This window comes from Scomber scombrus, chromosome 14, assembly GCF_963691925.1.
Source record: "Scomber scombrus chromosome 14, fScoSco1.1, whole genome shotgun sequence".
In the NCBI taxonomy this organism is placed as follows: domain Eukaryota; kingdom Metazoa; phylum Chordata; class Actinopteri; order Scombriformes; family Scombridae; genus Scomber; species Scomber scombrus.
This window is the reverse complement of record NC_084983.1, coordinates 25,790,059-25,805,840: the sequence shown is the minus strand read 5'-3', so window position 1 is coordinate 25,805,840 and position 15,782 is coordinate 25,790,059. Positions and strand designations below refer to the sequence as shown.

General features: G+C 39.6%; 2 protein-coding genes and 3 non-coding genes across 5 annotated transcripts; all 5 read right to left on the bottom strand.

Moving 5' to 3' along the window:
• Nucleotides 1-1,210: 1,210 nt before the first annotated feature.
• sumf2 (sulfatase modifying factor 2) lies at nucleotides 1,211-5,022 on the bottom strand. Its single transcript, XM_062433229.1, has 9 exons — nucleotides 4,820-5,022; nucleotides 4,569-4,719; nucleotides 4,376-4,490; nucleotides 3,105-3,149; nucleotides 2,844-2,994; nucleotides 2,604-2,659; nucleotides 2,134-2,218; nucleotides 1,739-1,880; nucleotides 1,211-1,647 (listed from the first exon to the last, which is right to left on the bottom strand). The coding sequence occupies exons 1-9, from the start codon at nucleotides 4,872-4,874 to the stop codon at nucleotides 1,554-1,556; spliced, it is 894 nt and encodes a 297-aa protein (XP_062289213.1). The 5' UTR covers nucleotides 4,875-5,022; the 3' UTR covers nucleotides 1,211-1,553.
• A 1,156-nt stretch (nucleotides 5,023-6,178) lies between these two features.
• Nucleotides 6,179-15,333, bottom strand: cct6a (chaperonin containing TCP1, subunit 6A (zeta 1)). Its single transcript, XM_062432792.1, has 13 exons — nucleotides 15,143-15,333; nucleotides 14,149-14,212; nucleotides 13,058-13,192; nucleotides 12,709-12,882; nucleotides 11,540-11,643; nucleotides 11,145-11,415; nucleotides 9,755-9,837; nucleotides 8,456-8,552; nucleotides 8,195-8,342; nucleotides 7,711-7,844; nucleotides 7,455-7,557; nucleotides 6,657-6,729; nucleotides 6,179-6,555 (listed from the first exon to the last, which is right to left on the bottom strand). The coding sequence occupies exons 1-13, from the start codon at nucleotides 15,277-15,279 to the stop codon at nucleotides 6,483-6,485; spliced, it is 1,596 nt and encodes a 531-aa protein (XP_062288776.1). The 5' UTR covers nucleotides 15,280-15,333; the 3' UTR covers nucleotides 6,179-6,482.
• Nucleotides 9,922-10,058, bottom strand: LOC133994622 (small nucleolar RNA SNORA22). Its single transcript, XR_009927118.1, has one exon. It is a non-coding gene; the product is annotated as a small nucleolar RNA SNORA22 (small nucleolar RNA).
• On the bottom strand, nucleotides 11,796-11,932 carry LOC133994621 (small nucleolar RNA SNORA22). The gene has a single exon (XR_009927117.1). It is a non-coding gene; the product is annotated as a small nucleolar RNA SNORA22 (small nucleolar RNA).
• On the bottom strand, nucleotides 13,423-13,559 carry LOC133994620 (small nucleolar RNA SNORA22). The gene has a single exon (XR_009927116.1). It is a non-coding gene; the product is annotated as a small nucleolar RNA SNORA22 (small nucleolar RNA).
• Nucleotides 15,334-15,782: the final 449 nt, after the last annotated feature.

Genomic DNA, 15,782 nt, shown 5'->3' with positions numbered 1-15,782 from the left:
TCATTCACATGTTGAGACCAATCCAACTCTACAGAAACTGCACAAGCTTCAGACATGTACCAAGGAAGTACTCAGTGAAAATGTGGGGATGTTCAAATGAAGTGAAAAAGCTGAATAAAAGTCAAATTTAAAGTAGGTTGGTAAAAATTTGCTTAAGTCCACATTCAATTTCAAATATGTCTGTTTCAAATTATTCCACTGTTACTTTTAAAACAACAAATACTAAGCCCTGGTTTTGCTTTTTGGCACTATTTAATAGTGAGTGTCACTAAAAACTCATCTCGGTCCACAGAAACATTATTTTTGGAAGTGATTGTGTGATCAGGTCTAAAGTACTTGATGATTTCTTCCGTCCTGAGAGCAGGTTTTGGTTTCTACAGAAACTTGACACTTAAAACAAACTGGAGCTTTGATAAAACTTCCTATCTGTGGTGTTAAAGAGAATCAGGTCAAAGCACCACTCACTGGTGAGAAAGTAAACAAAGAGACAAATACAGGATTAACAGAGGAGAGTGTGACTGAAACTACAGACCAATTTACTCTCCAGTCACATACAAACACTCAACAGAAAGAGAGATCCCAGCATGTGGAGGGAAGACCACCAGTGCTGACAAACAGTGTCTTATTTCTTTCATTCAGTGAAACTAGTCAACAAACATTCCCACAAGTCTTTGGGGTGAAATCAAAAACTCATCTTTAGGACAACTACAGTAAGTGAGAAGGAACATTTTTTTGGACAATTATTTATTTTTTGAGTTTCCAGTTAGGTATTAGTATATATTTTTTTTTTAACAAATTCATAAAAAAATCTCCACAGGAGAAATAGAGTTTCTACCAGGCGGGGAGTACCGGTCCTCTGAAATGATGCCAACGCGGAAGTAACTTAAAACTGCATTCTATCAAAAGGCCACCAGGGGGCGACCGTTTTGGTGTCAAAAGGACTTCAGTCTCTATACAAGTCAATGGAGAATTCACCAACTTCTCACTTGATTTCTAACCTCAGTAAACGTTTTCAAAATGTGTTTATGGTCTCAATCGCTAGTTTAAAGCCTTCTTCAATGCAGTATGATGTTCATTTGGGACATTTTGGCCTCCCTGATTTTATATTTGATGATAAAGCAGGGTATGCATTAGGGCGTGGCTACGTCGTGATTGACAGGTTGATTGGTTCACAGGTTCAGGAGGGCGCCTCATGCTCCTCCTGATGCCCATATAAGTAGAATCCGTGTTTTTTTTTTACCCAGCATGCACCGGAAATTTTCAAGATGGCGCTGCTCAGATCCGATGCTATTCGCTTCCAAGCAGCAGTCCACAAACCAATGGGTGACGTCACGGATGTTACGTCCATTTTATATACAGTCTATGGTTTCTACACTCACATCTTCATGCCATCATCATTCATTAATATCATTTTTTTTGTCATATTATTTAATTGGTCCTCGGCTTTTTCTGCTTCTTTGTCAACTTGAAAGTCATCAACTTCATTTGAATCCGCGTTGGTTCAAATTAACATTGTTGTCCTTCAGTGAATATGTTGAACTTCCTGTTTGTTGCTACAGTTCTTTTTTCTTCCCTTGTTTCTGCTTGATGCTGGAAGCACACCTGAATCCCAGATTATCAGAGGCAGAGTCAGGAGTGTTTCCCATCCTGCAGGACACAGAATCATAACCGTCAGTCACTCAGTTGCTTTGTAGGCTCAAAGTCGAAAAATACAGGATTTTTCCCCTCAATAACTCACCTGGTCGTGATTCGTGCCTTGTGATTGGCTGAACCGTCCGCTGTGTCAATCCACGAGGCACCACGCAGCACGTACATTGGTCCTGTTCCTGGGAAGGGGGTGGATGTCCACTCCCATGTGTTCCCCATCATGTCGTACACTCCTGTGGAAATAAACAGTATTATTCTTAAAATATTAAAAGTGCACACAGCAAAAAATGATAATACAGATGTCTTATCTTTTGTTTTTCTCTCTCCTTTCCATCTTTTTAAGACTTTTTCAAAATTTCTCTGATCATTCTCTAACATATTTTTCTCTCTATTCCCTTCGACTGTAGACATTTCTATCAAAGTGTTTCCCTCATAATCTTCAATCATCTTAATTAGGTTTTTTACATCAGCTAAAGGGACATTTACCATAACTGTTCTGGGGAGGAAAGGCTGTGATGGGGGAGACGCCGTGGTATCCATCCTCTGCAGTGTCTCCATCTGGAAACGACCCCTAAAACATACAAAAAAAAACATTACGTCATGGCTAATTTAAAGAGTAATATTGTATCAAACATACTGAATTTTTACTGCCACATTTTTCCAGGACTCTTTCAGTTAGCACTACGATCAAGTCATGACACTATACTGTAAAAACAAACAAACTGATAATTGCCTAAAGATGGGTGGATTTAATGAAGCTTCCATCTTTTTTTTTTACAACCAAATGTGCACATTTAGCTTTAGTGAGGTGCATCATTATCTGTAGAATTGAGTGGAAAACTATCACATGTTTGCATCAGTTACATAAAAACATATCAGTGAATCTGCTGTGATATCATCCTAATAGGACTTTGTGGGTTGGGCTGCGACAAAGTTCACTTTCACAGTAAGCTGACCTGCCACAGGTTGGTTCTGTTGGCCTGGAACTTGTTTCCCCATGGATAAGTCCGACCTGAGCTCAGGAGGCAGGAAAGAGATAAGAGGACAGCAAATTATTATATTAAAGGTCTGTTACTGAGTACTGACTCAGTTTAATGGAGTCAAACAGAAAAATTGTCAAAAATGTACAAAACTCCATCAAAACAGTGGCACACTTATTATATATGATTTATGTTTTCAGTGTGTAAACTTTGTACCTTGCAGCCCTCCGCGTGCAGCCCACTCCCACTCCTCCTCCGTCGGCAGTCTCTTCTCCTTCCACTGACAAAACGCCTGAGCATCATTCCAGCTCACCTGAACCACTGGGAAGTCCAGGCGCTCTCGAATGCCTGAACCAGGACCTGCAGGCTGGACAGCAGAGTGCCAAAAAAAGTGTGAAAGGCATGCTGGGAAATGATATACAGTACAGAAAATGGTGGAGAAAAAAACAGAGATCAATACTAAACACATGAACTCACCTGTCTCCAAAACACACGTTCTACTGGCAACCACCAAGGAGCCGACTGGAAGTTTAAAAAAGTTCAGTTTTAATAAAGAGCAGCATTATTCTGTATTTTACTTCCCATGAAAAGACAAAACCATCAAAAAAATTTAAATTGTTTAAAATATTACAACATACACAGTTTCATTTCTATAGAAGATTTTTCATATATCAGATGGGCAATGTAGTTTCTATCAAACATTACGGTAAAAGGAGTAGTGTGCATTTGTTGGGGACTATTTTCAGCTATGGATTAATACACGTTTGGTGCTCTTCTGCAGTCCTTCCCAAACTCCAGGGTGAATCTGCGTGATCGTAAGGTGAACCCTTTTTCATATCTCCATTTTTTTTTGTGATATAGTAGATCGAACATCTACACCAGGCTTAAGGTATACAGATGACAAACACTTATTAGTAAGATCATTTCATTTCATAGTCTTTCCTCCATCCTTATCCTTCTACAACCAGTGGTGGAAGAAATATTCAGATTATATACTCAAGTAAACGTACCAATATGGGTCAATGACGTATAAGGATTTTCAACAACTCAATGTTAGAATAATAAAAACAAGCATATCTAATGCAGTAGTTCAAACATTCAGAATGTTGTGTACCTGAAGATCCATATTATACATTTGAAAGTGATTTTAGTGGGTTTTCAAGATTAATTGGCACTGGCCTTAAAAAAAGTCATGCGGTGCGACCATGATTCATCTTGAAATATCTTATATAAATAAAAGATCATCATTTACAAAAATTTAAAAAAGAAAATGCAAATACTTTGTTTCCAATCACTTTATATTACTGAAAACTTGTAAAAAAAGATGTGAAGCGTGTTAAGTAAATTCATTTATTTCAAGATGAATCATGGTCGCACCACATGACTCTTTTTAAAGGCCAGTGCCAATTAATCTTGAAAAACCCACTAAAATCACTTAATTTCAAATTTATAATATGGGTCTTCAGGTACACAACATTCTGAATGTTTGAACTACTGCATTAGATATGCTTGTTTTTATTATTCTACAATTGAGTTGTTGTAAATCCTTATACGTCATTGACCCATAAGCAGCAAAATTAGTAAGTAAAAGTAAAGTAAAGTAAAAGTACTTATTTTCTAGCTGCTGGAGGTAGAGCTAGTTTGAGTAGCAGAAAATGGAAATAGTAAAGTACAAGTATCTCAAAATTGAACGAATAATCAGAAATGCCATTATTAGACCAATCAGTGAATCAGAGTGTCAGCAGTACCTCTATTCTCTGCGTGACTTTGCTCTTCAGCTCTTCTGACACAAAGTCCTGAAACACAAAACTCCAGCCGAACGTCTCTGCTTCAGTTTTGTACTTCTGCGCTCTCACAAAGTCTCTGTGATGAAAGCAGTTTATTAAATGATTTAAAACTCATTGTCAGCCACCTCAGTGCCAGGTGTGAAATTGTATTTACCTGAAATCAGCATTGGTGACAGGGTATGTGTCTATTTTAAAAGGCTGCAGTTCAGCCTCTTTAATGGGACTCTCTCCATCTCTCCCATCAGCTGCACTGGTTCCCATTAACATGTGTCCTCCTGGTATGTCCAACATGTCTGCTGCTGCTGCTGTTGGGTAATAACAGGAAATATAAACTATCTAATCCTGATGATTCAATAAAAATATAATTCATGTTATGTTATGTTCAGGCATTAAAAGGTTTCTTACCTGCAGCTGCCAGTAAAGCCACAGCAGATATCCAGAAGACCAGTTTAACTTTCATTTTTGACAAGTTTGAGTCAACATTAATTTAACATAACCCGAATAACTTTTACAAATAAAAGTTTAAAATGTTAACTAGCAGCAAAACTTCTCCAACTGTGATGTCTCTGTTTCATTGGACACGATTTTTTTTTCGGTCGGACAGATTTAACTGTTGAACTTGCTGAACCGGAAACAGGTTCAACAAGAAAATGCTCCGTGCAGAATCAAAGGTTCCGCCTTGTTTAAAACTTAATTTTAATTTTACCCTATTTGGTTTTAAACATGCTCAACTTCTTTTATTGATTTATTTTATGATCTTTACATAAACAATACAGTTTGTAGGCACATTATAATGACACAAACCTCTACTAATGAAATATATAAAAACTGCATCGTTAAATTGATGCTGAAATGTTTCCAAGACGCATTTTGAAAAAGAAAAAAATTAGATTACTAAAACTTGCCATGTCAAAAACATGAAGTACAGTTGTTAACATGTCAGTAAACGCAGTGAGAGTAAAATAAGGTAGCTTGTGAGTTTATATATCATTTTATGTATAATATACTGTATAAATACGTTTATATTGCGTTAATGTGTGTGGGGTATTTTAATGCAGTTTAACCACCGTATATAGTGTAAGTTGGATTTATGCTTTATGACTGTTTAATTAGTTAAATCTTTATAACCTAACTACAGCTGTCAGATAAATCTCGTGAGTTTGAGTGAAAAGTAAAATATATTTCCCTGAGTATAAATCCAGCTGGGTATTATTTTAAAACATTATGATATATTATGATTGAGTACTTTATTGAATACCCATCATATGAATAAAAGCATTAAATTGCATAAAATTACACCACTTCTCCACATTTAGATGATTTGATTTTTACATAAATGCATTTTGAAAGTCTTCAAATTATTAATATTCATTAATTGAAGAACACTTGCTTCATTTAGCTGTGAGCAAGTACATATAGTCATATTTTCTAGCTCTGGGTGCAAAAACGATCAATTGCAGGTATCGTTTGACAGGAAACCTTTTGATACTACTTGGTATTGATTTTTTTCGGTCATACCATAAAAGTATCGAGTACTGATACCCAGCCTTTAGTACAAGTGATAAATAAATGTAAATATTCCAGTAATAAGTACCATATATATGAATTAGCTGGTTATGTTACTTTTGGATCATTTATCCAGCGGTGGTTCATGACATTCATGCCCTCTCTATGTAGAAAAGGAACATTTTACAATGGAGAAATTGTATTTTATGGATCAATTCACTCTTCACAGAAAACAAAACCAACCAAATCTTTCAGGAGCCGAGAAAAACCTTTAATGGGTAGAAACAAAACTGATTGACAGAGGTCAGTGCTTTTAACAAAATCTCATAAATAAACCAATCATGTCGGGGACATTGACAAATCCATGAAAAAATAAACCATGACTAGCATTAACAATGGTTTCTGACAGACACTGCGATGGATGCCGTGGTGTTTACAGCAGGCGGTCCATCAGACGGGGGGGTGCTTCAGAGTGCCGAGAGCAGGGACGCGCTGGCTGATCCGGCGGGTACGCAGCTATCCCTGCCAGCATGAAAACAGCTGCAGCTTCTTCTGTTTGACTTTAACCTTTGAGAGAAGACATTCCAGCTCGCATGATCTCATCCACCAACAGGATGTTGCTGGCGATCACCGTGCTGCAAAGAAACAAACAATGATTGATGAGGAAACTATTCATCTGGACAACTTTCATTTTCACCACAGGTCCTGGTAATATTTAGAAAAAGCTTAATCTCACCATGAATGAAGGAGCTGTTTCTTGACGCTGTAATTATCCCACACACCGGCTTCTCCTGCTACCATGGGCTCTCCTGAGAAACAAAAAGATCTCATTTAACAACAAGCCTGTGCTACAAGTGTGTCATTAACCCCAACAGGTGTTTGAAAGAAGGATTAAGCTAACAGAAGAAAACTAGTGGCGCTTTTCCACTACACAGTTCCAGCTCGACTCGACTCGCCTCGGTACGGTTCCAGGACAGACCTTTTCCATTACAAAAAAGTACCTACTCAACGTGGGCGGGGTCGTCATAGCACGGCTCCGTGAAACTGCTGTGACTTCGTTTTATACACGACACAAAACACATAAACAATGGAGGAGATGGAGGCAGTGGTGTACTTGCTGCTGTATGAGGCTTTCTGTCACACACAACGCAAGAGAAGAGAGCCGTATAGCTGTAACTATGGTTGTAACTATGGTAACGCTGTAACTATGGCTGTAACGCTGTGTTCCAGTATTTAAAAATGCCGGGTTTGATTCTTGTGTGGGACGGCTCATGACTCTTCCAGCGACAACTCTTCTGACCAATCAGCGGCCAGCAGTGTGTCGACATCACATTTTAGTACCGGCTTGGCTCGCTTGGAACCTCACCAGAGCAGGTACTAAAAAAGTACCAGGTACCAGGTACTTTCCCTAGTGGAAACGCAAAAAGAACCGAGGCAAAGCGTGCTGGAACTGTGCAGTGGAAAAGCGCCATAGAACAACTCTGAGATTTCTAGCTGTAACAATGATGAAAGAAAAGTGTACTGCGGTTCTAACCTGTGCTGAGATCGACTCCGACTAGCTGACCAGACTCTTTGTACTCTGTCTGCAGCTTCAGCACAGTTTCCTGTGGGTCATAGCCAGAGTTCTGGGCCAAAACCTATGAAGAGAGATGCATAATTACAATCAGAGGACTGTATGAATGGTAACATAAATAATTAGTTAGGTAGGATGAGCATCACCATTACCAGAAGCACAGACGTTCAGTAAAGAAACATTTAAAGTTCGGAGGGGAAAGTTAAAAATCCCTCACCTTGGGAATGACTAAGAGAGCATCTGCAAATGCCTGGACTCCCAGCTGGGCTCGGCCTTTCACGTTGGGCTTGTGTTTTACCAGAGCGTCGGCCAAAGCCACCTCTAAGGCACCACCGCCAGACACGACACTACCTGAAGTGACAATGATGAGGAGAAGATAGTTTAGAAGACACACAAGAAGAAGCAGCAGCAACACATGTTTAAAACAATATTGATCACTGGTTACATTAAATTAAATGTAGTTTGTTCTGATCAGCTGAATACACGCAGGAGAGACTGAAACTCTCCGAATGCAGAGGAAAAAGATCAGAATCACTGTCGCACAGACGTAAGACCAGGGAGAGCCACATTAAGCATCCTTGGGTGTTCGCTGTGCAAATGACACCAACTGCATTTTACAAAAGTAACTTCAATAAAACGACTTTTTTCCTGAGTCGATAAAATGTTAAAGATGACGGTGAATGTGAGATAATATATCTTACCATCTTCAATGGCGTTCTTGACTGCACGCAGACCGTCCCGTACAGCGTCTTTGATCTGTGTGAGGGTGTGTTTGTTGGGTCCCTTCACCAGAAGAGTGACTGAGCGAGGGTTCCCACACTTCTCAATGAACGTGTACTTCTCCTCTCCCTGGAAACAGGATTGGGGGGAAATTAACAACTCTGATCCGACATCAGACTTCACGAATTTACAAAAAAAAAAGTCTTAAGTTTTAGTCTCTCTACACCCAGAAAAACACTCACCAGCGTGTGCTCGTAGACCAGCCCAGCGTGTCCCAAACACTCAGGTGTGAGGTCATCAACTGAATTCATGGCGATGCCACCGCAAGCGAGGGTGAGCCTGCCAAGGTAACAACAACACTGTATGAATAGGTCCGTTCCTTTGATGTCATTTCGTTGAACATTAGAGCAAAAAAAGACACTTAACAGATTGTACTTCTCTTAATGAAGTACGACATTTCATGCTATAATTATTTATGATTAAAATATAAAACTAAAAGACACATGACTGATTATTACTTTGACTACAGCGTCTGTGTCTATACATGTTTTCATAAACCTTTTAATGTCTTTTCAGTACGCAGTGTGCAGCTGGATACTGTGGTGCATTTTTACTATAGGACCTGCTGACTTTGCACATTGATTTTAGCACTTTTGCACACAGCTGCCAACTCTTCTTCTTACTTCTGTGTTTTCTATCTTGTTATTTATGTGTACGAGTATGTTGTGGTGCGAGCTGTCAAATGAATTGCCCTCCAAAGGATTAATAAAGTTGTCTTGAATCTTGAGGCTATTTCTGGTTAAAAATGCAGAATTGCGAGTCCGTCTGCACTAAACAAACACCAAAAATGTGTCAATGGTCTGGTTTTCTGTTGCTGGTCGGGCAGAGTTAGCCGTGTATCATCCCTGAGCTGTATTGAAACTTTCACTACAGCAGAGCAGAAGCCAACCAGTAAAACGACAATAATTTGTTCAATGTTGAGGCACTTTCCTCGCTCATGTTTTATAGTTTTGAGTAAATTTTACAACTCATTACCAACAAACTGCTCACGCTTCATTAGGCCGGCGAAGCTACATTTTGACAAAGCAAGCTACACAGAGGAGCAGACTGCGGTGGCTGCTCTGCCTGTTTGACGGGCTGACGGCGCCCCCTGGTGGCTACACAGAATACAACTGCTAATGATTGCAGGAGCACTGAGTTGTGTTCACTGTGAATTTAAAGTAATGACAGTTAGGGAAAAAGTAAGTGGTGTTAATGTCACTTCTCTTCTCCTGTGCTTATGATTGAGCTCTTCTTTCAAAGCACTTTAAATTTTAATCTTTCATTTGCACTCTATGTCCTTTTAATGATTTTAAAGCAAATCATTACTTTATGCTGCAACCTTATATTTAATGCTCTATTATAGTATTTTATTTCTCTCTCTTTCCATGTTTCTATATGTCACCAAAAGGTTGCCGACAAGTTCCCAGAAGAAACAGAGCGACGACATTTCTATTGTACAGAAAAGGTCACTCATATGTGAGGAAATGATCCTTTCTCACCTCTCCATGTTCCTCCTCTTCGCCCTGCGGAGAGCTACAATGCCTTCCTTGGCAAGGGCATCCAGGGAGTACGGGTCAATCCCCTAAAACACAACACAGAGGGGGAAAAAACTAATCAGAAAAAGAGATAAAACTTCAATACTTCAGTTCAGTTTGAGTCATGGAAATGTTATTCTGATCTGTTGAATACATGTAGGGGAGGAAGTGTCTCTCCTAATGCAGAGGTACAGATCAGAGTTACTGTGGCACAGATGCATTAGACCAGGGGGAGCCACGTTAGCATCCTTGGGTGTTCATTGTGCACTTAGTGAAGTCAAAAAGGAAAAGAAAACCATTAAAAGCCCCAAAAAACTTTCAATTTTGGCAAGAAATAATGAGTATTTCTGCACAACCCTTACTGTTCATAATGAGAAAGTGACTGAAAATATGCTTTCAGGGCCTTTAAAAGAAACACAGAATAATACCGCCCCAATGGTGTCAAATAACTTTATTAAAAAGTGTGCTCGACATAACATGAACTCCGATGACCAGCTGTACTGTGACTGAGCTGCTATAAATGATCTGAGCTAAAGATAAATCTTTCTCTGGAGCTCTCCAACCTAACGACAGCTAAAATGATGCTGGATGTGCAAAGAAGTTTCAAGAGTTTATTTATCTAAAGCTAAAAGTTGAGAATAAAGTTTTGAGCAGGTTTATCCCGATTTCACCTCCCCGACAACCTGAGGAGATCTGGTCTGGGACGTTGGTCTGCATCGATGCTCAGCACAGATTATCTGGTAATGTGAAAGGTTTATAGATCCAGTTTGGTATTAAGGATTTCAAATCTGGAGGATTACGTCACTACTTTGAGGGCGACCACACAAGCCAATTAGAGCTAACGGTGTTGCCTAGCAACAGTAAACAGTCTAGCCCTTGAGGCTAACGTTAGCTAGCATATTACTGCTGAGAGACATTAAAACTGAAATTAAATCCTCCCTCCAGTGCTAACTGAACAAAGAACGACTTGTTTAACCCTGCTTTTATTTTTTTAACGTGAGGTGGTGTATGACTGGCATAATCATTTTAATAATATCCTGTGATGTGCCATTATTTTACAGATTAGATGCAAAACAATTTAAAGATTGGATAGGATTTTTAAACTCCGCCTGCAGTCTGAGCGCGGCATAATATATTATATGCAAAAGAACAAGATCAGATCACATGGGCTACTACTTCCTAGCCAGCATTGTTTACACATTATGAAGGCAACGGACTGTAAATATCTACCATTCATCCAAAAATGTCTCTTTGCTCATTACACTCAATGAGGAAAAAAACAACAGTTTAAGAGTACAGCGGTTAAAATATTATTATATTATATTTCCAGTGTATCAGTCTGCTTCTCACATACCTTCTGGTTAATGACAACAAATCCCTTCTCCCCATCGGGACAGACTTTGTCCTTCAGGGCGATGATCTTCTGCACGCGTTCCTCGATGAACTTCCTTTCTGCAGCCACAAACTTCTCCCTCTCCTCGGCGCTCTTGTAGAAGAAGCCGGAGTTGACCTCTGTCTTTTCGTACTCCAAAGAGACGTTGCAGGTCAGCACAAAGGCGTCCTCCACCCTCTTCTTCATGTCTGGGTGTCGGGCACCGTGGTCCAACACCATACCTCTGATCAGCCTGAGAAGGGGAAAAAAAGCAGCAGCGCTAAAGACATCTGGGCCTCCTACAGATACCTGAATCACTGACAGCAGGTGTCAGCGGAATAATGAATCGGCTGTCTTGACTCTTTATTAAAACTCACTGTGTGTCACAGTCGGTCTTGTGCCTCATCTCCATGATTTCCACCATGTACAAGTCGATGGGTTCGTTGGGCTTAGTGATGGCCAGCACGGCATCTACAACAGCCTGCAGAAAAACAGTCATCATTACATTAATCATTCATAAAGAAATAATAATCAGATCAAACTAAAAAACATTAATCCCACTGTGTGTGTATCTCTAATGTGAGCATTAATTAAAAAAACTTCAATACTTCAGTTCAGTTTGAGTCATGGAAATGTTATTCTGATCTGTTGAATACATGTAGGGGAGGAAGTGTCTCTCCTAATGCAGAGGTACAGATCAGAGTTACTGTGGCACAGATGCATTAGACCAGGGGGAGCCACGTTAGCATCCTTGGGTGTTCATTGTGCACTTAGTCAAATCAATAGGTAAAGGAAACCATTAAAAGCCCCAAAATTTAGGGTCCAGCAGCTTAATACACAAAGACATCAAAGAACAATATACTAAAACATTAAATACAAAATACTTTCTTTTTTCTCTTGCAACCAGAATGAACAATCAGGTGATATCTATCCTCAGATGTAAAGCTTCTGTGTTTATCTAATCAGTTTCATGAGGAACCAAATTTATTTTAACACTAATATAATAATATTAAAGATCTCTGATGTTGTGTTTTGTGCTGATGCTTCTTTCTCCACATCAGAAGAGACGTCAGCGAGATCCACACAGAACAGCAGCTCCAGGAGAGCGGAGAGGACAGCATCCAACTAAACTGCTTTCTCCAAGTTGACAAATAGATAAAACCGTTTTCACATCAGCTCCATGGAATGACCATGATGTGTTTGATTCATTGATTTTATTTCCCCCGTTCATCGTAGCGAGTGAAACCAGCAAGCTCACAGACAGACAGAGCTTTGATCCATCAATGTAGATACTCTATTATCTGTGGGATTTAAACAGCTGTCTGTGCAGATTACACTTCACAAAAAATAATAATAGATAGATTGAAAGCATTAAAAACAACAACTCAGGGATCACCGTGAGATGAGCGAGTGTTTCAGACTTAGTGTGGTTTGATATATTACAAAAAATGGAAGTGTATCAAGAAAATCATCATTATTTTGTGCCGTAGATTGAATGGTGACTCTCAGCTCTGTATATAATGAGCTCCATTCTTTCATGTCTCACCTCAGTAAGCAGGTCTGCCAGCTCCATGTGGACCTTGGTCCTGAGGGAGGTGCGTGCTACGTTGATGAGGGTCTCTCTGTCCATTTCCCGAGTCACTTTCACCTCCTCCAGAACAGCCAATGCTTTCTCTTTTGCCGCCTCAAAGCCCTCAGCAATGATTCTTGGGTGAAGACCCTGCAGCACAATAATTAGAGGGGAAAAAAAGAGTTATGAGGAAAGTTTACATGTTTCCAAATACTGAATATTTACACGGGTCGGAGGACGTTCACAGGTAAAAAGACCCTCAACATGAATAAAAATGACTGATCATGAAAAGCAATGATTTACAGTCTAGTCTCTCTCTTTTTACCTCTGACACGTAGAGGTCAGCCTGCTTCAGCAGTTCACCAATGATGAGGACGTTGGAGGTGGTGCCATCTCCGGTGATGTCATCCTGTGCTGTAGCTACCTTAGCAATAAGCGACGCTGTTGGGTGCTGAATTTGCTGAAAAGGAACAAGAAAAGAAAAAAAAACTTCAAAACACATCAACACCAAAAGGGAGGATCGCCATCACAGCGGTTATGAAAAACCCCTCCATTGTTTATAGGGAGCGTAAAAGAGCTGTAAAACTAAAAAAAACATGAATCCTACTGTGTGTGTGTGTATCTCTAATCTGACCATTTATTAAAAACTGAAAAAACTTAAATACTTCAGTTCAGTTTGAGTCATGGAAATGTTATTCTGATCTGTTGAATACATGTAGGGGAGGAAGTGTCTCTCCTAATGCAGAGGTACAGATCAGAGTTACTGTGGCACAGATGCATTAGACCAGGGGGAGCCACGTTAGCATCCTTGGGTGTTCATTGTGCACTTAGTGAAATCAAAAAGGAAAAGAAAACCATTAAAAGCCCCAAAAACACAAAACATAGAGACGTCTCTTGTAATATAACTTGTAATTTAACAGATTATACTGAATATTTTGATTAGAGCTGCAATAATAAGTTGATCAATCGATTGCCAAATATTAAATTACTCGACAAGGAATAAAAAACATTTTTTTTGGGTTACAGCTTCTAAAATGTGAATATTATCTGGATATATTATCTGGATATCTGGATTATCAATAGTTGGTCAGGACAAAACAAGACATCTGAAAAATGTCATCTTGAGCTTTGGGAAACAGTTTAACATTTTTACCATTACTGACATTTTACACAACCATTAATTAATCAATTAATCAATTAACTCAGAAAAAAATTAACAGATGGTCAATAATGCACATAATAATTGCAACCCTACTTTTGATATGGAAATGTACTAAAATAATTACACAGACTTAATTTACACACACACACACACACACACACACACACTTTAGGGGTGTGGTTGCTTTATAAAAATGACCAGAAAGCAGTAAAATAGAGACAAGACAATCATTTCTCAGCTGAGCACTTTCTTACCATCTCGTGTAACAAGACGTTGCCATCTTTGGTCAGCTTTATGTCTCCTGCACCAGACACCAGCCTGTGGGTCCAGACAGGCAGGGTTAATGTTAACTGAGCAAAAAGCAACAACATGATGCAGACTGACATCAGGGGCAGTTTCTATGTCAGCTGTGCCTTAACTATAAATGACAGCGTTTCCCCACTAACTGACTGACAGCTGTTCAACAGCATCTGAACCTTGACTGTGTATTTTACAATGAAATGATCTGATCTACAATCCTGGGTTTTGATCATTTTAACTGTGGTGTCAATTTATGAGCTATAGAAGACCATTTCCACCAATGTGATGAAAAAATGTATCCTGTTAGTCAATGTAATGAGAAACTCTCTCAAAACAATGACATACTAATAAGTCATTACTTTGAGACAGTGTATTATATTGATTTGCATATTTTCATCACATTGGCGGAAATTTATGTTATTCTTCCCTCTAGTAAATTGAAAATGAACACCGTCATCTACAGGCGCTGTTCCCCTTTTAAGGTGGACTGTTAAACTCCCTTAAGAGGATGCGAAGAAGCAGCCAAATGTCTGTAAATCTTCCTCTACGCACTAAATAATAAACAACATTTACTCAGTTATCACTGATTCGCCCGCTCTTTAATCAGACTAGGTGCCATCATGGCTAAATTCACATTGTTGGTCATTTTAGTTAAATCCTTGTTTGTGACGGTCTTAATACGCTGTTCTAACCGGCAGATGCTAACGTTAGCCTCCGTTAGCTTAGCGGATCATGATGACTGGGCAGGGCGGCGTGCTGGGGCGGGCCTCGGCTCAATTTAACTCTGATTGAGTCTTTTAAGAGCAGAGAGGGACGAATTGGTGCACAGCAGAGGTCTTTCCATATTTTAAGTAATGCAAAGGGTGATGTTAGTTATACTACAGCTCAGTCTGAGCTGAAGCTAACGCTAGCTGCTCATAGCGCGTGCTGCACAAAGGGCTCACTCACATCTTCATGGTCCCCTTTGGTCCCAGGTTCGTCCTCAGCACATCCTGGAGCCCCCGAGCCGCACTGATGTTCACAGCCAGAGCGGCCTGGGCACGGGCCACCTCTGCTTTAGGATTGAGAGCTTTGACGGCAGCCATAGCGAAGTAAAAGTACCAAAGTCCCGGTGCGAGGATGGTCTGCTGAGCTGGGGCGCCGCGTGAAGGGGAGTCGGCTTCCAGAAGACTCCACCACGTGCCGTCGCGCTGCCTTTAAGGGACCACATCTAGGCTCGGACATTCAAGTGTTTTTAGTAGAGCTTCAGACTCCCTTGTGTTTTTATGGGAGAGAAAGAAAACCACGAGAGTAACAGGGTAAATGACTATAGACATTAGTAATAAATTGTTAGAAATGTATCAACCCATGAGATAAGATAATATGTATATTTATTGATCCCACTTGGTAGAAATTCAAAATTGACACAAGCAGTATAGTGGGAAAAAAGTAGCAGTGTAAGGGTGAAAGTGAAATAAAATACTATATATATAGTAAACAATCTCTGTGTAAATACATCAGCATTACATAAATGTGCAACATTCAGAAGTTCCTGAGATTATAAATGTGTGCAATGTTCCTGGGATTAACATAGTAAGGATAGCATCAG

What these genes read in the sequence shown, in the direction of transcription:
- sumf2 (XM_062433229.1), bottom strand. Translation starts at nt 4,874, where the DNA reads ATGAAAGTTAAACTGGTCTTCTGGATATCTGCTGTGGCTTTACTGGCA. An exon ending in GTCACCAATGCTGATTTCAG is followed by an intron (nt 4,491 to 4,568) that starts GTAAATACAATT and finishes CTTTCATCACAG; the next exon opens with AGACTTTGTGAGAGCGCAGA. An exon ending in TGCACGCGGAGGGCTGCAAG is followed by an intron (nt 2,660 to 2,843) that starts GTACAAAGTTTA and finishes TCCTGAGCTCAG; the next exon opens with GTCGGACTTATCCATGGGGA.
- cct6a (XM_062432792.1), bottom strand. Translation starts at nt 15,279, where the DNA reads ATGGCTGCCGTCAAAGCTCTCAATCCTAAAGCAGAGGTGGCCCGTGCC. An exon ending in CTGACCTCTACGTGTCAGAG is followed by an intron (nt 12,883 to 13,057) that starts GTAAAAAGAGAG and finishes ATTGTGCTGCAG; the next exon opens with GGTCTTCACCCAAGAATCAT. An exon ending in CGGAGTCGATCTCAGCACAG is followed by an intron (nt 6,730 to 7,454) that starts GTTAGAACCGCA and finishes TTTGTTTCTCAG; the next exon opens with GAGAGCCCATGGTAGCAGGA.